The following is a 24,889-nucleotide window of genomic DNA, read 5'->3' on the forward strand; positions in this document are numbered from 1 at the left end:
AGCTTGCGTCATTTTGTAAGCGCACATGGTTCTGTTTGCGCCTAGAAATTGGAGCAGCTGACTACGTGCTAGGCCCTTTTTAGGACGAGACAGGCGTAGGCTGCGCACATGCGCAGTCTCACCAGCGAGACTTAATGACTCTGAGTACCGAAGGTAAACCCCGCCCCTCTTCTCCATTGGCTTGCCTCCCAAACGGCGGCCAGCCATTGGAGAAGAGGTCTCAGTGTCGTCATTGTCTCGCTCTGAGCCCCGTCTTTTTTGGATTGGGGGGGCGTGTATTTTAGTTTTGTTCTACCCTCTTCTCCATTGGCTGGAATGGTAAACAACAAGTCAAAAACACGCCCATTGTTTACATTCCAGCCAATGGAGAAGAAGGGGAGAAAGAAAAACACGCCCCCCCCAATCGCAAAAGGAAGGGGCTTACAGACATGGCGAGCGGATGTATTCCCTACCTAACAAGCGCTCTTTCTACTCTGGGCTCGTGCTGGTGAGCAAAGCTTTGTTCTCTGAGCTGAGGAGAGCGCGCAGACCCCACCCCGCCGGCATTTTCTCTCAACGCAGAGTCGCATCAGAGCTGACGTGTTGGTTACGTGGGCTGCTTTCGCAGCCATCCGCTCCGCCCATAATCAGTGACGGGACCGACTACGTAGTAGCGACTACCGCCTAGTCTGGGTGAGTCGGAGAAGGAGGGAGGCGGGGCAGATGAATCTCTGGGTCACAAAGACGGTTAGCGTGAGCGCATGAAGCAGGCAGCTTGCACCTACCTCTCTCTCTCTCAGGCGTGTGTCACTGTCGTTAAGAGCTAGGCCTGTGCCCTGCATATCCCACTTTGTTAGCTTCCGTCGTATCCTCTATTCATTGGTATTTAGTGAGCCAAATGGTTAATAACTTTTTCGTTACAAATGAAGGCTCTGCTGCTTCATAGTACATAGGAGACACTACAACTTCCTGGCAGTTGTTTTCTTGGCCAGCGTGTAGATGTTATTACCCGTCAACCTAAAATAACTCATAGCCTCTGGGCTTGTGCTGGTGAGCAAAGCGCCGTTCTCTGAGCTGAGGAGGGCGCGCAGACCCCGCCCCGCCGGCATTTTCTCTCAACGCAGAGTCGCATCAGAGCTGACCTGTTGGTTACGTGGGCTGCTGGTATGTTTTAACGTGTCTCATTCTTAAGCGTATTAATCAGTAATATTCATAATTTTTTATGCATTAAGAATTCCTAACAAAATTTGCTTTTGTTTAATTGCAAACCACGCATTTTCAAGTTTTTATTCACACCTCTGGACTAAAACACAATAATTATTTGAACTGAATCAGCTTGTTACTGACGTTTATGCCTGATCCTAGAATGGATTCCATTCAATATCTATCCCTCTCTCTGGAAACTGCATTGGGTAGGCTTATACTGTACCGCATCTCCGGAAGTAGGGGCAGGGGAGGTGCTTGGTGGCAAGTAGGCTAGGCTGCGCTTCTACGTCACGTTCTTTGCATATGAGGCGGTGCTGCTTGCTGCCTGGATCTGCTCTCACCGGTTTACGTCGGTCCTGTCCTGCTCCAGTTCCAGTCTGTGCGTGATTGACGTCTCTGCAGCACTTGTTTACCACATTCTGCCCGAGACTCAGCTGAAAACTGCTGAAGTGGCATAGCAAATGAATAAGAACTTAAAAGAGGTCGTAAATAAACGGTTTTTAGCAGAAACTGAACCGTAAAAATATACAAATGATATGTTTTTGAAATGTGCAAATAAAGCTCGATCCCGGGGCTGTTCTATTAACTAATGGCAGAATTATTGACTTGTCATATCTGTCTGAATAAGTATGCTCATTCGTATAACCCTCTGTTGGTTTGTCGTTTGATAAATCCTAACATAATCGAATTTCAATTAACTCCAATTTAACAAGCGCCGCGCCGCGCCTTTAACACCTTGACTTGGTACCCTCGAGGCCACGCTGTATCCGCTGTCGCTTTTCTTGACCGGTCTCGCTGTCTTTTTTACAAGGTAACCCTACTGGGAAATATTTTTTCCTGGCGAACATTCTTGTATTAGACACTAGTAAAATATGCTTAACTATAAACACGAACGTATGGAATCACGAAAAATCTAATAATACATTCGAACAGGATGCCTAAGAAGGACAGAAATAAATAAACACTGAAAAGATTTTCTTGGTATTTCAATGCAACTAGATCGCTCGCCTTCCTGCACACGCCTACAAGAGAGCCTTCTAGACCAGCCTCCGTAAGAAGCATGGGCAAGTTGTTTACTGCAAGTACTAGTCACTCCAAAGCAGCCTCGGGCGATAAGTCTAGCTACATTTAACAGAAACCTGGGGCACCGGTTACCGCTTAAGAAAATAGACATATTTGTTTGATGCAGAAATGATAGGCAACAAGTTGCAAATGTAAGACCGACCGTTGTTTTGATTTTGGGTTAGCCTCCATCCAGCTGCAGCATATATCCCTTGTGGGGTTAGGAGAAGGGAGCTCGAACGCAGACACTACGAGGAATGCGGCGGACTGTAAAGGATGCCACACTTGGGATACGGTTGAACAGTTTTACATGGTACCAACAACCCCTCCTGCTGCAGACTCTCAAAACCGAGGAAGACACATTGGCGTTTCTAATAGTTGTGGGACTGGCGTTACACATGCCAGATATTTGAAAAGAGACGATTGGTATTTTTAAGAAAGCTAAAATAAAGCAGTTTTGGCCTAGAAAGTAAAGGGTCTCCTGTTTATATCGTAAGTGTTCGCATTTATGACACGGGCAGCAAACATTCATGGAACTGAGTAACGTAAAGGGCAGCATGCTATCATGTGACTAAGGAACATTCCACAGGGATACCTAGATTGTGTGTGTGTGTGGCTCTGTGTGTGTGTGTGGCTCTGTGTGTGTGTGTGTGTGTGTGTGTGTGTGGCTCTGTGTGTGTGTGTGGCTCTGTGTGTGTGTCTGGCTCTGTGTGTGTGTCTGGCTCTGTGTGTGTGTAGCTCTGTGTGTGTGTGTGGCTCTGTGTGTGTGGGTGCAAATGCAATAGGTCTTGTATTTGCGAGAGATTAAGCTATTGGGAATGTAAATGAAAATGCCATTTATTTATCTCCGAAGGCGAGACCGTTGCATTGTATATGCTTGTTCCTGCTTATTATCAGCAGCCATGCTGCACACCAACATTGATGCTATGCTGGCTTAAACCATTTGAAAAGCGAATAGGTCTGAAAAGTGAGACGTATTTTCTTTGACAATAACTTAAAATCTGTCGCCACGATTGTGTAGGTTTGTCATAATCCCACTTTTTAAAATCAACATTTTGCATCAGAAGATTGGATTTTGTTTTTCAAGTATCAAGTCATTTTCCATCAACAGAACAAAACTTAATCTATGTAGCGCTTTGACTGTAGTTTCTATGATAGAAAATGCTGCTTTGAGGGTATGTCTACGTACAGGGCCTGTGTATTTAGCTGAAAACGAACAGTCGCTGGAGTTCTAGAAATCTAAGTGAATGCTTCTGTTTTTGTGCATGAGTGCTATTAATATTCTTGTCAAGACCATTGGCAGCATGCAAAAGATCTTTTGACCTTTACGGCTAAAAGTATTATTCTGGGTATGTGACTATCGGGCATATGCATCAACATTCGGTAATACACGTCGGTAATAGCGAAAAATACCGAATCGCTATTAAGGACATGCAAACCGCGATGCATCAAACAAATCGGTAAAAATTACCGAATCGGTAAAAATCGCTATTAAATAGCGAAAGTACTCCCGCACGAGTAGCAAATACCGAGTTAGCTAATACCGATTCGGTATTAGTGAATCCGGTATTTGCGATTTCGGTAATAGCGAAAACGGGCAAATTACGCGACGCTTCGGAAGCGGGCCGATGACATCACAACCAGGAAGTAGGACAGCCACGCTGCATTCGGTGTTCGGAGTTGCACTGAGGAGGAGGCAGAGCACAGGAGCTGAGGACCAAGACTGAACCTGTAGCAAGCAGGACAAGGCAAGCAGGACAAGATGGAGAAGGAGGCCCTAGCAGGGAAAGGACACACACCGAAAGCGAAAAAGGAAGTTTTCTGATAAAGAGCTGGAAATCCTCATCGAGTGTGTGACCAGCAATAATGACAGACTGTTTGGCAAATTGTCCCTGAAGGTGCCAGAGGCAAAAAAACGCAAGATGTGGCTGCGCATCAAGGACAAGGTAAATGCCTGCGGAGTCACCCACCGCAGCATCGACGACCTAAAAAAACGGTGGTATGACCTAAGGAAGAGGGCCAAGGAGAAGATTGCGCTGAGGGTCAAGGATGCTGCTGGCACAGGAGGGGGCACAGCCAACGTGACGCCAAACACTGCCCTGGAGGATCTAGTGGAGTCCACCATAGAACCGGAAGCTGTTGTGGGGGTCACACGTCTGGACACCTCTGGTGCTGCGGAAGGAGGACAAGGTAAGAAGCATGGCAGCGTAACAATGCAATGTGTACTAACTCCCTGACCAATCCCCCATGCTAGACCCAGTGCCCATGTAGTGTTGCCCTAAACACATACCCTCACCAATGTGTTGCACCATGGGAGTTGTAGTCCATACATGGATGGGTGCATGCCAGAGCACAGAGATGAATACAGCAGCAAAGGGCCAATTGTCAGACTGAAAATGTTATTTATTGTGACATGCCACTGCTATTTCCACATACTATACCATGATTATAACTATGCACTGTTTCACACAAAGATGCACCCCCCTACGATTCAGACGACAGTGCCCGCCTCGTCATCTCTGAGACGCCAGTGTTGTCAGAAGCCGAGTGCTCACATGGAGCTGAAGCCATGTCCTCCCCTTCACCACCACGACGGTCCACACCTCCACTATCCCTGCGGTCCAAGACATTACTACCACCACCACCACCAACCTCGCGGTCCAAGACACCACCACCACCATCCTCGCGGTCCAAGACACCACCACCACCACCAGTGCGGGCCACTCTGCAGAGCTGATGTTCCCTCCCTGCCCCTTATGGAATCGGATCACAGTTCAGCACCCCCAAATGTTCCACGCCAGGCTGTCGTCACTCCAACCAGCCAAACATCATCACAACAGCGCATCAGGCAGAGGGCTGTGACCCCGGCTCGTGGTGCTGCAAGACCAGTCGATCTGTCCGGAGGGTACGGAGTTGTGTAGACCCGGATGCTGCGTGTCCAGCGCCTGCAGGGGAGACACATGGGTGCCATGAAACTCTCCATGACCAAGCTATGCAACAAACTTAGCAACATGACAGACGCTATGCGTGAGCACACCACTCCCGTAGCTGCCGGCAACAATGAAATTAAGCTGTGCCTGCAAGAACTCACACGTGCCGTAGTGGCAGGCCAACAGAGTGAGCGGCGGCGTCACAGGCAGATCATGCTGGCAGTGACTTCAACCAACAAGGCCATCAATAAGCTCTGCAACAGCACGGCTGTGCTGTCCCGCAGGTCCGTGTCCCTGCAAGTGGACCTAGGTCATTACTGTGGGGATGTGGCAAAGGCCCTTGAGAGGGTGACCACCGCAGTGGAGCAACTGCAGCCTTGGTCAGCCAGTGTCAGCATACTGGGGGAGGAAGAGGGGAGTGAGGCAGCCTCCAGTGTCAGCAGCGTCTCCCTATCGGACACCAGCGGGAGGAGGCGCAGTGGCCGCAATGCAACTGCCACAGACTCCCATCGAGTAGAAGCCGAGGAGTCACAGGACAAGAGACTGGGGGTAAGTGGCAAACGGAAGTGAACATGTGACAAAGTTACACTGTCCTTGGTGACGTAACCATGGCCAGACTTAAGTGCCGCACGCATCACCCGTTCTGAGGACGGACAATTTAAGTTTGACTTTAACTGCAGCAGCAGCATGTTTTTGTTTTGTTTCTCAGCACCACTCAGGTGTCCATGCCCATTAAACCCTTGCAAATCGAGACTTGTTGTCAAGTCTCTCTCTTACCTGTCTCAGAAATTATTCTGTGTGATGTATGTCCGCCTCCGTTGCCCTTCAGCTGTGTTGGGCACATGCGCCTGTCGGTGTTGGGGGGGTGGTTGCTGTGCACGTAGTTCATCCTCTCCGTCCACCTCTATGGGTATCCCCCTGCGTGTGGCGATGTTGTGCAGGATGGCACACACAGCAATGATCTGGCAGCAGGTCACTGGGTCGTACTGCAAGGCACCTCCAGTCTTGTGCAGTATTCGGAAGCGGCTCTTGAGGATGCCGAATGTACGCTCAACCACATTCCTTGTGCTGATGTGTGCTCTGTTGTAGCGCTGCTCTTGCGGTGTAGCTGGGTTCAGGTAGGGAGTGATAGATATTCACGCAATGCGTATGCGCTGTCACCTGCAGGATGGGGAGAGAATGGTCATCAGCATGATTGAAAATATACATGTGGGGATGGAGTGGGTGGAGAGTACGATGATGCATCAATATGTACCTAGTAGGTGTCCCTCTCCAAATTCACCGTTGATCAGGCGCCTGTGGAGGCCACATTGACAGAATATGTAAGCGTTGTGTGTGCTCCCGGGGAATTGGGCTACAATGTCCGTAATGATGTACTTGGCATTGCACACCACCTGCACATTTGTAGAGTGATATGACTTCCGGTTGCGGAAAATGTATTCGGTGGCTGATGGAGGACAGATGGGGACATGCGTGCAGTCAACACACCCTATGACATGGGGGAATTGTGCCACCTGGTAGAATTCCCGTTTGGTGCGGATCAGCTGCTGGGGGGTTGTGGGGAAGGTGATGTGGCGATTAATTAATGTCAGCATGGCCTCTAGGAACCGGTGGAAGAAGCGTGATAAAGCGCTTTGCGACACGCCTCCAGTCTCAGCTATTACCCCCTGGAAGCTTCCAGACGCAAGCAGGTGCAGGCAGCATAGGACCTGCACATGGGCTGGTATGGCGTTGGTCCTACGGGTCTTGTGCTGCAGTAATGGTTCCAGGTCTGCTATTAGGCGCATTATCATGGCACGGTTCAGTCTATACTTGTCGTAGACCTGTTCCTCGGTCTGCCCCAGCAAAGTGATGTGCACCCTGAAGATCCTGTCCTGGATCATCCTCCTGCGCTGGGCCTGGGCGTTGATCCTCCTCCTCCTAGCAAGCACGTACAGGGCAGCCATTTTGGTAGACATGTGGGGTTTCCCAGGGCTTTTTTGAAGGGTTACTGATTGTGAGCACCTGCTGTTGGGGGTTGTAATTTTTTTTTCTGTCCTTCCGTTTACTTTACCTCCTGATTGTGATTCCCCTTAATTTGCTCATGCTAAATAGCGATTTTGGGGTTTTTCGGTATTAGCGACTTTTCATGCATACCATTGCGATTCTTCATTTGCGATTCGGTATTACCGAGGTCCGCTTTGGGGTTCGGTCATTCCGATTGTCTGTTTTGCAATTTGGTAATTTACCGCGGGGTTATTAGCGATTCTTTATTTTTTACCGATTCAATGTTTGATGCATAGCATTTTCTGGTTTTGCGTTCGGTATCGGCCTGTTTTACCGATTCGCTGTTTTACTGGGAGGTATTTCCGTTGATGCATCTGCCAGTATGATGTTAATTTGCATTCTTCCAAAAAATGAAAATGAGCAGTGTAGACTAAATCGATCTTTCACCAATGGCGTGTTTTCCCTTCATGTGATGACGCATACGCTTGCAAAACACAGTTTTCGTTCAGGTTCAGTTTTGTGCGCAGCGATCCATGATTGTAATTAGCATTGGTATTTTAATTGAATATGGTTGATTGTAATTAGCATTGGTGTTTTAATTGAATATGGTTGTAGTTGCTCAGCTGCTTCAAGCAGTTTCAAAATAGTACTTGCAGTGCATCTATAAAATGGCATGTTGGGCCATGTTACAGGGAACAAGTTATTTTTGCATAAAGAGCTCATAATTGTTAACACAGCATAGCCCAGCCTCTGAAACATGTACCGCTAGGCTTCCATAGTTTTTTCTCTCACATACCTTACTGCATTGGCATATCCAATCAACAACTTTACGCTTTTCCTGCTTTTCCTCATCAAGAAAGGAAGGGATTACGCACGGTTTCTAATATCTGAATCAGTAGCTTTACTTTCAGACATTTGGAAATCGGAGATAAATGTTTTTCACTTGTGTTAATCAGGGTCCTTCACCTAAAATCTTCAGATTTCATAAAAGTATTACTTTGGTGTCAGTTTTCTTTTTATGAATTGTAACTTGTGGAGGAGGAACATGTTCATGACTTGCAATAATGTTTGTGCATACATTTACATTGCTAATATGTTTTATTCATTTTACTCTCGTCTCTTTCTGCATCCTTCATGCCTCAATGGAAATGACGTGATGCACGTTTCCCCTTGTTTGTAACCTTCATTGCCCCCCAGATAGGAATCCCTATATAACTGGGTGTTAACTATGTTATGTATTTATTTTTTATAATTTCTTTCAGTTTCTTTAGCTGGGCATTTTCAGTTCTATCCCAGCCAGTGGATGGGGGATCCACTTGGACCTTATAAGTGTTTAGCCATACAACAGTTGATGTTGTTGCACGAAGGATATTGTGCTGCATAACGAAATCTTGATAAGGTCCCAAAGGCGAGACCTATTGGCTATGCCAATGCTTGTTAAATGTTGAGTTCTGTAGTAGGGGATCTCTGTGTATAGTCATAATCTAGTGAATAGTCCCGCCCATGTGCGTGGACCCCGGAGCAATCAAAAATAATCTCATAAAGTGTCGAAAAAATGCAGAACTGCACAGTGTAAGATTTGGCTTTTGTAGTTTGGTTTGCCCTGTTCCCATCATGCACTGGGACAGGAACAGACTAATTTGCATACAGCCAGGTTCTGAAACTGGGATGGTGCAGTGAGCTAAAAAACGGTGTTGGATCTAGCCCTGATCTCTTGACTGGGTGAGAGTATTCTGCTTAATTCAGAGACTCTGTCCCTCACCACCCCTTGTTGTAAATACAGATCACCGTCGAGGCATGACAGATCGCCGTCGAGGCATGGAAGATCGCCGTCGAGGCATGGAAGATCGCCGTCGAGGCATGGAAGATCACTGTTGAGGCGCAGACGGTCGCCGTCGAGGCGCCGGAGGTCGCCTTCGAGGCATCGTCGATCGCCGTCGAGGCGCCGGCGATCGCCGTCGAGGCGCAGAAGGTCGCCGTCAAGGCGTAGAAGATCGCCGTCGAGGCGAAAGCGCTTGTCGCCGAAGAAGAGGCGCTCGACGTCAGGAGGCCGGCGCTCGCCGTCTGGTCGCCGTTCCTCGACGTCAAAGAGAGGAGGAAAGAGGCCTGACGCTGTGGGAAGTTGGCCAGCGTCCCAGGCTGGTAAAGGTGGAGGTTCGCCAGGCTCGGTGTACTCCGAGGTGTATACCCCGTCAGGGAAGGTGACTCCCCCTCCTCCTTTACTGAGGGGCCTCCCCCGGAGGACTCCTACTCCTCCTCCGTTGCCTCCACCACATCCTGGACCAGGGTTGCCAGTGAAGCCGCCTCCAAATCCACTGAGGTCGACTTCGCTGCCTATTCTTCCTACACCTCCCAAGGGTACGCCTAAACCGAAGGCTCCGTCCAAGCCCAAGTCACCCGCTCCAGTGGACCCGGTTGACCGCCCTCGGCCGAGGAGGTCACGGTAACGCTCCGGACGGAGAGGAAGATCAAGGAGTCGTCATAGATCCTCCACCAGATCAAGGCGTCGCCATAGGGGGCGGGGGTCGAGGTCCCGCACGGACTCTTCCAGGACCCGTTCCTACTCCCCGACCTTATCGGACTCCCCAGAGACCAGGGTTTCTCCAGTGGATGACATTGCCACTTTCCAGGAGGTCCTCCTGAGGGGGGCTGCGAAGTTGGGTATCTCTGTGATGGCTCCTACACCTTCAACGTCAGTGATATTCGAGACGCTCCACAAGAGGCATCTGTCTCGCCCTTTGCTTCCGCTAGTACCTGGATTGAAGCAACCCGCAGAGGAGCTGTTCCTCACACCGGCGTTGGTGAAGGCTGCTCCCTCCCGGCTTCTAAAGAAGTACAGGGCCCTGGATTCGGACCCTGCCTTTCTGAGAGTTGATCCGATACCGGATTCGGTGATAGTGACGGCGGCCAGGAAGCTACACTCTACCTCCCCGTCCTCCACCGTGCCTCCAGATAAAGAGAGTCGATGGATCGACTCAGCTGGAAGGAAGGCGTGTGGGACCGCATCCACAGCCATGAAGGCGTCCAGTGATACAGCTCTGCTGGGACGTTATGACCGGGCTCTGTGGGACTCCCTGCAACAGTTCGTGGAACTGCTACCGAGAGACAAGAGGGAAGACTTCCAGGAGATCCTCAAGGAAGGGATGCTGGTGTCCAATCAGGTCATCAGCGCAGCTGCGGATGTCTCCTTGTTGGCTGCCCATGGTTACTGCCATGGAATCAATCAGCGACGACATGCCTGGCTCCGGCTCACGTCACTCAAGCCAGAGGCCCAGCAGCGGGTGGCCAACCTGCCTTTTTCCGGGGATACTTTGTTCGGAAAGCACGCAGATGATGAGATGGCCCGCATGAAGGCGGAGGCGGAGACCCTTACGGCTGTGGGCTTGGAGAAGCCCAAAGAGAAGAAATCCTACAGGCCTTTCCAGAGGCGCTAAGGCGCACAAGGAAGAAGACGGGGGCAGTCTTCAGGACAGCAGCAGCAACAACATCAGCAGTTCCGGAGACCCTTCCAGAAATGACAGAAGGGTAGAGGGGGACAGCAGTCCTCTACCACGAACAAGGGCCCAGCCGGGTCTCGACCCTGAGCGGTTACTTCCCCTTCATCCGTTACCCGCTCCGGTGGGGGGAAGCGTTCAATTTTTTCTGGCAGAGTGGAGAAAAATTACTCAGGACAAGTGGGTGCTGAATATTGTTTGCAATGTATACAGTCTTCGGTTCATCAGCCCTCCTCCAGCGATCCCTCCGGTCAGCTCGCAGTATCAACTGCGCGAGCTCCAGGCGGAGGCCGATATCCTGTTAAGGAAAAGGGTGATTGAAGACGTACCTCTGTCTCAAAGAGGAAGAGGTCTGTACTCCCGGTTCTTCCTGGTGCGCAAGAAGCACAAGAACAAGTTCAGGCCTATTCTGGACTTGCGGCAGGCATACAAGTGGATTCGCAGAGAAAAGTTTCGCATGCTGTCGTTGCATCAGATTTTTCCTCAGTTGCAACAGGGGGACTGGCTTTGTGCCATAGACCTACAGGATGCGTACTTCCACGTGCCCATCGTGTGCAAACACAGGAAGTTTCTGCAATTTCAAGTCGGCACCAACCATTATCAGTACACAGTGCTGCCATTCGGGCTGAAATCTGCGCCCAGAACATTCTCGAAGTGCATGGCAGTGGTAGCGGCACACCTCAGGAAGAACAAGGTGTTTGTCTACCCGTACCTGGACGATTGGTTGATCAAGGCCTCCTCCTTCTCGGAAGCTCAAGCACACTTCCAGAAGACGTGCGTTCTCTTGAACAAGTTGGGGTTGCACATCAACATGTCCAAGTCTGTCCCGATCCCGGTCCAGTGCATTCAGTACTTGGGAGCCACCATCAATACGCTGTCAGCAAGCGTGTCTCCTTCGGAGGAGCGTCGGCGATCGATCTTTCGGAAGGCTCAGGCTCTTATGACCACTCCATCTACAACAGTGAGGACGGTGTCTTCTCTACTGGGGTCGATGGCCTCTTGTATCTTCCTCACTCCTCATGCACGACTACACATGAGACCTCTGCAGGAGTGCTTGGAGGACCAATGGGACCAGAGGAAAGGATCTTGGGACGACAAGATACGACTGTCTCTGCATGCTCTTCAGTCTCTGAAGTGGTGGTGTTCAGCGGAGAATCTCCTCAGAGGGGTTCCCTTCCACAAGGACAGTCCTACTCAGACTATCGTGACGGATGCTTCTCTCCACGGCTGGGGAGCGCATTCGGGAGACTTACAGATTCAAGGAACATGGTCTCCGATGGAGTCCACGTATCACATCAATTTCCTGGAACTCAGAGCTGTTCACTTGGCGCTGAAGGCCTTTCATCCGTCCTTCCAGACCAACTCTCTGCTTGTACAGACGGACAATACGACCACGATGTATTACCTCAACAAGCAGGGGGGGTCGAGATCGCGCACCCTGTCTCGGGAGGCGCAGACGATCTGGCACTGGCTTCTGGCCAGAGGATTGACGATAACGGCTACCCATCTACCAGGTGTGCAGAATGTTCAGGCAGACGCACTGAGCAGACTGATTCAGGAAAACCACGAATGGGTCATAAACGACGATGTACTAGGAGAAGTCTTCGAAAGGTGGGGGACTCCAGACGTGGATCTGTTCGCCACCGCCGAAAACAGCAAATGCCGAGACTTCGCCTCCAGGTACTACCAGCAAGGGACGCTGGGGAATGCACTCTGGATCAACTGGTCGAACAGCTTTGTGTACGCTTTTCCGCCCATTCCCCTGATTCCAGCGGTGCTCATCAAGCTGTCCCAGTCCAGGGCATGGATGATCCTGATTGCCCCGGAATGGCCCAGGCAGTGGTGGTTCACGGACCTTCTACACCGGTCTCTCCTTCCGCACATACGGCTGCCGTGCAGGCCGGACCTTCTCACGAAGTTCGGGGGCAGATGTTGCACCCCAACCTCTCGTCCTTGAGTTTGGCGGCACGGCTCCTGAGATAGTGCAATATGGCCATCTGAATCTGCCCGAAGATGTTATGTTATGTTATGTTAATTTTGTGCTTCTATAGCGTACAGCCACTCCACGGAGCATCCCGGCGCTTTAACGAAGGTACCCACCAAAAGGGAGCAACATAACAACTGAAGGGAACATAAAAACAGAAAAAGCCAGTTAAGGGAACAGCCATGTTTTGAGGGCCTTTCGGAAGGAGAGAAGGCTGGAAACCTGTCTTAAGGAAATCGGAAGGTCATTCCAGGCACGGGGAGCTAAATAGCGAAAGGACCAGCCTCCTGCTCTGGCGCGCTTGATGATAGGAACGGTCATTTTGGATAAGGAGGAAGATCTAAGGGACCTAGAGGGCTGGTACCAAGAAAGTCGTTTTGCCATGTATTTAGGGCCTATGCCATGTAAGGCCTTAAAGGTCGTGGTCAAGGTTTTAAAAAGGATCCTTTTGGCGATGGGTAGCCAATGTAGAGTTGAAAGAAGATCAGCAGCTCCGGCCCTTCTTGGGAGACCAAAAATGGCTCGGGCCGCTGATTGCATGGACATACTGAAGGAGTCTAAGCGACCTTCCACTCGGACCTCTTATGCTTACAAGTGGAAGAGGTTTTGTATCTGGTGTGTGTCCAAGAACTTTGGCCCAACGACATGCAAGGAAGATGTCATCCTTCCTTAACTTCTACATTTGGCGCGGTCTGGCCTTAATGTTCATTCCATTAAGGTTCATCTCGCTGCATTGACTGTCTACAGGAAATGCCCTTCACAGACTTCCTTCTTCCAGATCCCTGTGATCAAAGATTTTTTGGAAGGCTTGAAGAAAGTGTTCCCTCCTGTCAGGCTTCCTTCGCCTTCATGGGAATTGAATGTGGTGCTGTCCAGATTGATGAAGGAGCCTTTTGAACCCATTCATAAGGCTTCGTTGCAGCACCTGTCCTGGAAGGCGGCGTTCCTCGTGGCCATTACGTTGGCCCGCAGGGTGAGTGAAATTCAGGTGTTGTGTTGCCAAGAACCTCATACTGTATTTCATGCTGCTAAGGTTGTTATGCGTACTCACCCTAAATTTCTTCCCAAGGTTATTTCTGATTTTCATGTCAACCAGACTATAACTTTGCCTACGTTTTTTCAGAACCCTTCATCTCCAGCGGAAAGTTCCTTACATTCCCTGGATGTTAGGAGGGTGTTGAAATTTTATCTGGATAAGACCAAAGGTATTCGTAGGTCAGACCAATTGTTTATCAATTATGGATCGGTCAGGACGGGTCTTGCGACCTCTAAGCAGTCCATCTCTAGGTGGATTGTGTCCTGCATACAACTGTGTTACCAGAAAGCTAATAAGACCTTAGGAGGTAAGCCTAAGGCTCATTCCACCAGGGGCAAAGCTGCCACGACAGCCTTGCTCCGTAATGTGCTGATTGCAGAAATTTGCATGCCGCCACTTGGAAGTCGGTTCATACCTTTGCTAAGCATTGCTGACTGGACACTGATGCCAGGGCAGATGCTCAGGTTGGACAGGCTTCTCTGCGGAATTTGTTCGCACAATAGTGGTGTTGATTTCTTTTCTCCACCGGGCTTTGGTGTGGGGATGGGCTTGCCATTCTATTCACTAGATTCTGACTATACACAGAGATCCCCTACTGCAGAAGGAGTAGTTTCTGTCCTGTAACTCCAGTTCTGTAGTAGGGGTATCTCTGTTATAGTCATAAGCGCCCGCCCTCCTCCCCGGTGGAGAGATATTCATGTTCGGAATGCTACAGGTCTGGCGTGTTACGCCTTCAAAAAGAACTGAAAGTAAAAGGGACCTGCAGTGCATTCTGGGATACTGTGAAGTTCTGGAAAGTTCTCTTAAAGGCACAGTATCCTGTTTTGAGCCACATAATGGCAGCCTATGGGGTTTGTCTGTCCATGTCTTCCTCTCTATCATTCCAGAGGGTTTTTGCTGAAGGCAAGGAAAATCTGGACAGGTTTTGCTGTTTGTGGATTTTTGGTGGAATTTCTAGTTGAAGTACTGGACAGTGTAGCCTGTTTATAGGCTGCATTATATGTCTTTAAATTCTCTCTTAAGTGTCTGTGCAGTTCTGCATTTTTTCGACACTTTAAGAGATTATTTTTGATTGCTCCGGGGTCCACGCACATGGGCGGGACTATTCACTAGATTATGACTATAACAGAGATACCCCTACTACAGAACTGGAGTTACAGGACAGAAACTACTCCTTCTTCGGGGATTTTCTATGATTGATCATTGTTTGTACTGAATCATTGTTTGCGTCTTGTTATATGATTTTGTGGTATTGAAAGGTTGGCTCTCTGACATATAGAGTACGGGGATGACATGTTTTTGTAGAGGGTTACAACATTGTGGTCTAGGATACTAATGTTGATACTAATGTTGTAACATAACCCATACGATTCCTAAATGATTAAGCATTAAGAAAAGTGTCCAATGTTGTGCATAGAGCCTCTATGACGTCAGTATCATTATGGATAATTTGTTGAAAGGTATCTTATGACCATTTTATACATTTTGGTGGTTATTATGGTTGTGTTTGCTTTTACTTTGATAATGAAGCGCTGTGAAATATTAAAATAAAGAAAGCATAATTCTCGCCTCCATGCTGTTAAGAGAATCCCAACTTTCAGCCCAAGAAAGCTAGAAAACGTTAAAATCCGCTTCACGCTAGTCCTCCACAATAGTGAATTGCCTATTCCCTACTCAACTGATTTATCAGGGCACCTGCTTACTTCCACAACTCCAAATCTGTAAAGTGTTTTGAAATATGCGCATAATATGATCTGTCTCTATTTCACTCTCTCTCTCTTGCTTTCTCTCAGACACATACACCATAATAAATAATTGTTTTTGTAATTCACCAGGAAACCACCTGATTGTGGCGTTCGACCTTTGACAGCTGTATCCTCAGGTACTACTGCAGCGTCCAAGAGTAAGGGTTTGTGGAAAACACCACCCTGCTACCGGGGCAAATACCACTGGCAACCTTCCTTGACAACAATGCTGACTGAGGTGAGGTTGACCGGTTTATAACGAGGTATGCGATGCGAGAACTGTGACACTTTGCTGACCCCCCTTCCTTTATGAAATCAGAATTGGATGGTGAACAATGCGGAATATCTTGGACTACCCTAACCTCTATGCTCTCTAAGGTGGTAGGAAAGACTTGTTAAATGGGGGGGGGGGCAGAGACTATTATGCTGTCTCAATTGAAATTCGAAGACCATATCCTGACCTCTATCTGCACTTTTTGCCATACATAAATGAAAAGGAAAACCCAGGGAACCCTCATAGGAAAATCCACACAGGAAATGGAAATCCACACTGAAAAACCCACACAGAACAAGGTTCAAGTAAAAAAAAAAGGTTTATTTACAATAAATTTAGAAATTACTACACAATGCAAAATCCAATGACTAGTGAATTAATAATGTGAATCAGCATAGGCAGTCGCAGCTGAACCACATTCTAGTGAATAGCCAGAACAAATATTGCCTAGCACAAGGCAACCAATAAATCAAATAGCAAATAGTCATATTGCATGCCCATTGGAAAGGCAGGAGAGAATCATGGAAGTTTTAATTCACTAAGAAGACTGTCATGGAGTCTGTATCTATGAGAGAGGGACTGACACATATCCCATATACAACAACTTTTATAATATTTTAGCAGCAAAGGTCCAAGCCTCAACCATGGTGCCAAGGGTCACTAAGTGTTGTACACCTAAAACTGCAACACTGCAAGCCAGTCATCATTTAGAACTGTTGTCAAAAACTATGGGTTACGACCTTCTGGTGGGTCGTGAAAGTTCAAGCAGCAAATAAAGATGGCTTTAAATTTTGTATATATCTTGCCACGTTTGCTGTCAAAGACAGAGGTCAAATGCCAGCCTAAGTCTTCTGTTGCTTATGTTTTTTAACACGAGGACTGGTGTTTACAAACTGCTCTCACTTTGCAGTCATAGGTAGAAAAATAAAGTGAACTATGTGACGATCTTGCTGGAGTACATAAAGTGTGGAAAGAAAGGCCGTAGTGTTCCATTTTTACTTAACACACAACTCACTTGTAAATAAACTGTGCACGTTCAGGAGTTGGGAAAGCAAAAATGAAGCACTTTTTTGTTATTCGAAAGTGTGAGGGAAACAAAGATTTTAATAGGATCATACGACCTTATTCCATCTAGACCTGGGGTGGGAATCTCATACCTCTCGTGCATTACCCATGCACATCATAGATTCATATTGTTGCGTTTTCGTCTGAATTATATCCCCCTGGTGTTGGCCTTTCCAGTGAGGAAGTTTAAACATTCTGACTTGCCCCTTTGCCCCTGTGACAACCACTCCCCCCAAACGGATTTACATGTAGTTCTATTTTATAAATTGTATCAAACTGAGGGAAAAGCATTTGTTCTTCCGATTTTAAGGTGCCATAATTTTTTGCAATGCAGGGTGGCACAGTATTTTCTAAAGGCGCTTTCTGAACCCTTTGTCTGCTTTTCTGTAGCATGTTTTTTATGGGCATGTGTGAGAAAGAGGAAAAACTGGGATATCCTGACTTAAATAGTTGCAAAATGTGGATTCTTAATAGAGAGGGTACTAAAAAAGTCAAAGACCCCATGCAAATTGTGTTAGCCTTTTACATGGTTTAAACATTATCATTTTGTGCAGGGCACAAGGGTTGTAATGTGTAAAAATCTCAGAAGATTTTAAATGGTTTTATTGTCTCTTTTATAGTAAAATGTATTTCATGAACTGTTGCTTTTATGATCTGTTATAAAAATAGATCGAATAAAGATTATGAATTGAATTGATAAGGATCATAAAAATTAAAGACACTTTACTTGGTGTCTTAGGAAGCACTGATACTAAAGTTTCACTACGTAAAACAAGCTCACTCTAAAAAACCCTTCAAAACTTAACAAACTATTAGGACTTTTAGCCTACATACAAAAGGGAAACAACATTGCCTTACCAAACTATAGCTGCTCCAAAATATGAATAAACCACAGTTCTGTAAGTGACCATTTCAACATTAAATATATGTTCTTCCAGCTTTAGGCAGTGAGCTTGTAAATTGTTACAGCTATAATGAATATCTCAACAGAACAGAGCATGTTTCCACTAGTTAATAATGAAGTAAAAACACTTTGCACTAAATCATGACCGTTGCACCAGTGCAACGTTTAAAAGGCACATTTTCAATGCAACTAGGCAAGCCCGGTAAATTAGTTTTGCAACCTACTTATGTTAACTTAAACGCATTTTATTAATTACAGAAAGGCATTTTAACTCTTAGTGTGCAGACATAATACAAGAAAGCTCATTTAAAATGTACAATACATGACACTGCAAATAAATTGGAGGCCTATTGATGTCAACTCTAAAATGCTTTGTTATGAAACTACAGCACACTTTCATTATTTGTGTCTCATCGATGTTAATTAAACATATAATCTTTTCTAAATTCACTGTAACACCACCATGGTTTCTCTTAAGAGAGTTGGAGAAGAATGGGTTGGGATGCTAGGGCTCAACTGAGACCACCCTGTTTTACACAATTTAATGTAAAATGGTGACCGATGATAGGCGGTAGCTGTTAAGTAGCTGTCCATGTTGAACTTCATGCTTAAACAGGCAGCACAGTCGTTCTCCTTTCATGGCACTTGGGCTCTCGTTTCTTTTTTCCAGTTCCTGTCAGCACGATCAGTGAGTTCTGCCATTTTAATTGTTTTTCTGTTGAAACTCTTTGCATTTGACAAGATTTTCATTTCCAGTAAAAATTCATTGAATGACCTTCATGGTGTGACACCCATAGGTAATCCATGGAAGCTAAAGATTTCTGCTAACAGCACACAATTCCGAATTCAGCAATGGGCCATATGTAGATCCCTCACATTTTCCCAAAGAAATTGACTGTTGAAATAAAGAACTATTGAAAGCGAGTAGGAAAATATGGCCATTTATGACATTTTCATTTGAAACGTCTGCTGATTTACAAAAGAAATACATCATTACCTCCACTAAACCCTTCTGGTCCCTGGGATATATAGGGCTTGTAGGTTCTCCATGAACTGAGGTACCCAGAGCCAACAACTGAACTGCACTATTCAATGGTTTTCATTGGGTACTGAGTATAGACCAATTCATATGGTGAATTATGTAGAGAAGTGTTTCCCAAACTGTGGTCCCCGGACCCCCAGGGCCGTAGGCAGCAGTTTTAAAAGCACAGCAATGTTTCTTGTATAATTAGCAGAGTTCGAGCAACAATAAAAGTGTCAAGATAATGCCAGTGATCAATGTACCTGCTGGAGAGAGAGGAGAGTTTTGTTCAGTGGCAGCATTGACTTAACTAATGTAGCACAGAGGGTTAATGTGCCTACTGCAAAGAACGTGTACCATGCATTTTAAAAAGCAGATTTTATGTGCATAGGTCCTTGGTTACTGCTTTTGTCACAGAGAATATTTTGTTACTGTGCACTTATAAGTGACAATCGTAATCTAGCAGAGGGACCTATAAGCTGTCATCAAAGAGTTGCTTGCAAACTGCATGGTACCAGTAGTAGCTTATGTTTTTCGCTGTCATTCATTATCCTGATGCTGCTAAAAAGATTTATTTGGGAAGAAATACATTTTTCATGTTAAAGTCAATACTAGCCACTGTGTTATGTTCTGAATCCTGAGTGTGTGCTTTCCCAGACCAACCACTCTTTAAAAATGCCTACCAGTATAAATGACATGTGAACACTACACATTGTAGTCCCCTTTACCTTCTTTAACAATTTCTATACACTGATTTACATGTATGATTCATTGTCTCCATATGTGTGTGATGCAAAGTGCTCCGACATGCTACAATGGTATGAGAGATGCTATAAAACAATGGAAATACATGTGACAAAGGGGGTATTCCTTCAATATAAAATACTAAGGGCCAGATGTGCGACCCATTTTTATATGCGCAAACGGGTTTGCAAACCCGTTTGCACATGCAAAAACCTATTGGGCCATGTACATAGCCTATTTCGCGAGTCGCAAATTTTTTTCCGGCTTGCTAAATAGGTTTTGCAACTTGCTATTTGGAAGGGGCATCCCCTTCCAAATAGCGAGTCTCAAAACCATGTACAAATGTTTTGCGACTGCAATTTCGGTCGCAAAACACTCGCAATTATCACCTACTTCAATGAGATAGTAAAGCATTCGCAAATGGGAAGTGGTCCCCAGGGGACCCTTTCCCCTTTGCAAATGCATGCAAAATTATTTTTTAAGGGCAGGCTGTGGTCCCAGGGACCACTGCCTGCCCTTAAAAAATGAAATAAAAACGTTTCTTTTTTTTTTAAATGCATGGAAAACGGGCAACATTTTTTTTTTTAACTGCTTTATTTAAAAGCAGTCCCAGACATGGTGGTCTGCTGAGTCCACTAGGCCACCATCCCTGGGAGGTCTGGCATTCCCAATGGGCTCGCAAATTGCGAGAGGCTCATTAATATTAATGAGCCTCGCAATTTGCGACCCCTTTGGGAATCCCAAACAGTGTTAAACACACTGTTGTACATTTCATTTAGCGACTCGAAATTTGCCACTCGCAATGGGTCGCCAATTGCGGGGCACTAAATAAAATGGTCGTACATCTGGCCCCAAAATCCTTAGTACTTTGAGTATTTGATTTGTGTGCACACGTGTGTTTTTTTTTAATTACTGTTTTAATATTTGAAATGTAACTCATACAGATTGCTTGGGGGTCGCCGGCTTCCAGTGGTGACTCAATGGGGGTCCTCAGGAGTCAAAAGTTTGGGAACCACTGATGTAGAGAGATAAAGGGGTATCACGGGAATCTATGTATTTTTGAAATGGACATAAGATATGGAGTTTAGGAGCAGTGGTTATTTCTACATTTATGAATTTGTGGGTACCCATACTACCATGTGAGATAGAACACATTTTTAGGTCTCGCCTGACCCAGCGCATACGCTGGTCTGGCGAGACTTTTAGTAAGGGCTTAAAAAAATGCTGCCATGGCCGGCCTAGAGCTTGAGTGCATGTGCGCGGGCGCGTGCTTTGCGTAACTCTCTCTATGCTTCAATTACCTCCCCCTCCCCACCACAGATCTCGTCACTCGCTGGCCTCATTAACTGCATTGCGATTGCGATCACTTTCGCACACAACTCCCGGGCTTCTCTTGCGTTTTTTCCCCAACTGTTCTTCCTTAAATTCCGGCTTCTGCGTCAGCTCTTGTTTTCTCTTTCCTACCATTCCCTGTACTTCTCTTCACATACTGCTTCTCCCTCTCACCTTGCGTCTCATTCAATGCTGGTTTCTCTCGTTCTATACTGTTGCTCTTCCCCGCTATTACCTCACTAAGGTAATATGTGCATCTGTCCATCTCGTTTTTCTCTCTCCTTTCTGTTGCTCTCCCGCTTGCTGTTTCTGCCCCCCCTTCTGTTTGTCTCTCCCTGTTGTTGCTCCTTTTTCTCCCCCACTTCTGTTACTCCGCCTTACCCTCTACTCCACTCCATATTTTTTGTGTTGCAGTCTCCCCCCACTTCTATTTCTCCACCTTTCCCTCTACTCCACCCCCGTATTTTTCTGTTGCATTTGTTATATGGCAGGAACTCATCCCGAAGGTACTGTTGCGTTTTACATAAGCACCAGTTACATTACGCAAGGACACATTCATTTTGGTAGATAAGGGGAGTTTAAGTGATTTGCTCAGAATCACAGGATGTTGACCCCATGCCGAGACTAGTATCTGTTTCTGCAGTTCCAAAATCAACTCTTCTGGCCGTTACGCCACACCTTCACTCACCTTTTCCCTTCTTTTCCCCGCCCCTCAGTCTGCTGTTTCCCTATCCTATGTAAATTCCGTGAACTCTACTCCACTGCTGTTCCTGTCTTTCCTGTTACTGTAGTTTCCCTGCCGTCCCATCGCTCTGCGCTGCCTAGCTCAGCCGTTTCTCACACCCTCCCTTTGCTGCTTCTCGACCCATCCTCTCTGTTGAATCACCCTGTCCTGCTGTTGCTATTCCTTTAGCGCCCCTCACTTGCTCTGTGTCTCCTCTGCTGGTACCCTTTATTGTTCAATATATCTTTCACTCTGCCTCCATCTGTTGCCCCCACACTTTTCCCTTTCTCTCTCCTTTCTGGTTATATCACTCTGTCCTAATGACTCTCCCTGCTGTTATTATTTATTTATCCTATTATTGTTTCAGTCTCTTCCCTCCCCTAGGAGTTCTCTGTCTGTTTTTGTCTTCAATTTCCTGTAGTTGCTTGTCATCCACCCTCCTTGCTGTTTCTCTTTCCCATGCAGTTGTTATTTTCGCCCGGTTGCTCTTTATCTTTCGTCATTCCTACCATCCCTCCTTTCTGTGCGGTTCCTCACCCCTCTTTACATACATACATATCCACACACCCCTGCCCAATACTCCTCTACTGTTCACCTACCTGTACTGTCAACCCATCACACTCACTGTCGCCCAGCCTCTGTTCGCTACATCCTCCTCTCCATTACTATTATCCACCTGTCCCGCTGACATCTAGCCCACCCATTGCTAAAGTCCATCTACCTCTCCCCACTGTCCACTCACCCCTCTTTGCTTTCCCCAGATTCCACTTCTATCTTTCTAACTCTATAGGCTGTACACCTACTCCTCTCGGTCTGTGCATCTACCCACTGTACAGCCAGCTCATCCATTTCTACTGTCCACCTATCCTACCCTATAGTCCACCCACCTCTCTCTACTGTCCATCCATTCCTCTCTTCTGTTATCACACCTCTCTACTTTCCACCCATATCTTTAAAACATCCACCAGTTCCTCTCTGGCATCCACCCATACCACTCTACTATTCCAAACTTCTCTTCAAGTCTACCCATCTCTCTATGCTGTCCACCCATTCCTCTCTTGCAGCCACCCATACCATTTCACTGCCCCAAACCTCTGTTCAAGACTACCTGGCTCTCTATGCTGTCCACCTATTCCTCTCTATTGTCCACTCACCCCTCTATACGGTCACCCATACACTGCTAAAGCACACCCAGCAGATTCTTCCACAGACCCGTCACTATCTGTTATCTACCCACACGTCTCTTCTCTCCTTTGAGGCACCTACCTCTTTCTACCCTTTTGCTGCCTTTCTCGTTTGCTCCTCCAACCCTCTCCCCTTCGCTGTCCTTACTTTATTGTATCCGTTCTGCCTACCTCCTCCGATCATTCGTACTTTGTGTCTCCCTATTACTTTCTTAACTTGTGTCCACCTCTTGTATCTCTTTTGTTTTTTCATCCCCCTTCATTTGTTCTCACTCTACTCCATTCACAATACCAATCTACTTCGTTGCTTCACTTCACTATGCATGATGCTCCCCTCCTGCATTTTCTTCGGTCTCTCTCTTTCAGTCTGCCTCTACGCTCGATTGCATTTCTTCTCTCTGCTCCTGGCATCTCTCCCATTCTTTTTCTGACTCCGTACCTTTCCTTTGCCTCCCTTCTTATGGGTGTCCCTCTCTGTACATCGTTCTGTATTGCTTTCTACCCTTCTTTCAATTATATCACTCCCTGTTGACCTGTTTATTCAGCCTCCCCGGTGCCGGTCTCCAGTGTCTACCCAGGTTCTCCCATAAATGCCCCCTCCCGAACCTGTGAATCTCACCCTCTGCTGCTTCTCTTACTCACACTGCCGTTTCTCCTCCCTACCCAGATGTTTGACTTATTCTTTCATTTTCCCTACTCAAAGGTGATCTTATCCCTGCTGTTGCTCTTACTCATCCCAATGTGTCATTTACTTTCGTATTTCCTATGCTCTTTAAAGGGGATCTTCCACCCGCCGGTTTCTCAGGCTCTCTCGCTCGCCCCATGTTTCTCTTAGCTCTTCTGCAGCCAGATGGTTTGCTTATTCTCTCAATTTCTTTACTCAAAAGTGATTGTACCACTACCCCCTGTTGTTTTCCTTATTATCCTGTAATACTTTGCCGTCTCTCGCTGCCCCCTCTACCAGCATCTTTCTAGTGCCTATTTCTGTCTTTTCGTTATTTGCGTCTCTGTCTTCACCATTTTCTGTACTTCTTCCTTGCCTCTTCCGTTGCGTTCTCCGCAAGAACGTCCGTCTTCTATTTCGCTACCTTTCCCTTTGTGTATTCTCTCATCTCTTCTCTGACGATTTCCCCTTATTCCCTCCACGTGGTCCTCTCTGCAATTGGCACTCTCCCTCCCACATTCATGCCGTGCCCTTAACTTATGCTGCAGCAAGGGTCTCATGCGCCCTGGTGCAACAAAGGGAAATGCCCCCCCCCCTCCGCCCCCCTCCTCCTTTCCTCAGTGCATTCAATAAGCCTCGGAACCCGGTGCCACTGCACCTGTTGTACCACTGATAGCTCACCCCTGCACGCGACCCAATTTAACTGGACTGGGTCTCTCCGTGTTCTGATCATCTATTCCTTGCATCTATCTCGCTCAGACTCCCCGTGTCCCCTCACTTATCGGCCCCACCACCTCTTGCCTTTCTGTTGCATACCATTTTATCTTCCATTAGAAAAAACATTCTACCCTATTTTTAGTCCTCTTCTGCCATCCTTATTCTCTTTACTGCTATCCAGAATTCACTCTAATTTTCCAAAAGGGTATTCTCAATCCTCCTCATCCTGACTCCCTTGTCCATATACTTTAATGTAACATGCCTAAGATTTATCTAGAGAAGCGTTCATCACTACAACGAGCAATGGTAAACAGAATACACCGCCAATCTCTGCGTGTTCGCTGAATCTTCCTGTTCTACTTCCTATCGGTCCTCTTTGTATCGCCCTCCCTTCTCTGCTGTCCAATTGGTTGACCCTCGCCACATAATCCAGCCTCTTCACTGCAGCAAAATGATCGCTTATGTATTGGCTCCTTACCTCCCTCCCTTTTTCTTTAATTGGCCATCTATTGTAAAGCAGACCCTCTTTCCAATAGCATTGGTCCTTTTAGGGCATGCCGCCCTCTCCCAGTTCGCAATTGGTCTTCCTTGGATTGTCCTGCCCTGTGTCGTCTTCCTCTTTTATTCGAACTCCTTGCTGTGAGAAGTTGGCCTGATATGCAGTGCTCACTATTCTAGTGATCACTATGTATCAGTCCAAACAACCCTTATTGATGATTGGTTGTAAGTCAACCTTATAGACCAGCTATCCTAGTAGCATGGACAAGAGCAGTCTTTAGGCTAAACTCTAGAGGGCGTGTTAAGCCAGCTGTTATACCATCACATATACCCCTTGAAC

General features: G+C 46.8%; 1 protein-coding gene across 2 annotated transcripts in view; it reads left to right on the forward strand.

The window, feature by feature from the left end:
* TMEM219 (transmembrane protein 219) overlaps positions 1-24,889 on the forward strand; it is a 557,800-nt gene that overhangs the window by 374,033 nt on the left and 158,878 nt on the right. For both annotated transcript variants that reach the window (XM_086932107.1, XM_086932108.1), the window contains one exon: positions 15,513-15,660. In XM_086932107.1, the coding sequence (XP_086788233.1) occupies positions 15,513-15,660 (148 nt within the window). The remainder of the gene's footprint in view (positions 1-15,512; positions 15,661-24,889) is intronic.

Source organism: Lissotriton vulgaris, chromosome 7 (assembly GCF_964263255.1).
Source record: "Lissotriton vulgaris chromosome 7, aLisVul1.2, whole genome shotgun sequence".
In the NCBI taxonomy this organism is placed as follows: Eukaryota; Metazoa; Chordata; class Amphibia; order Caudata; family Salamandridae; genus Lissotriton; species Lissotriton vulgaris.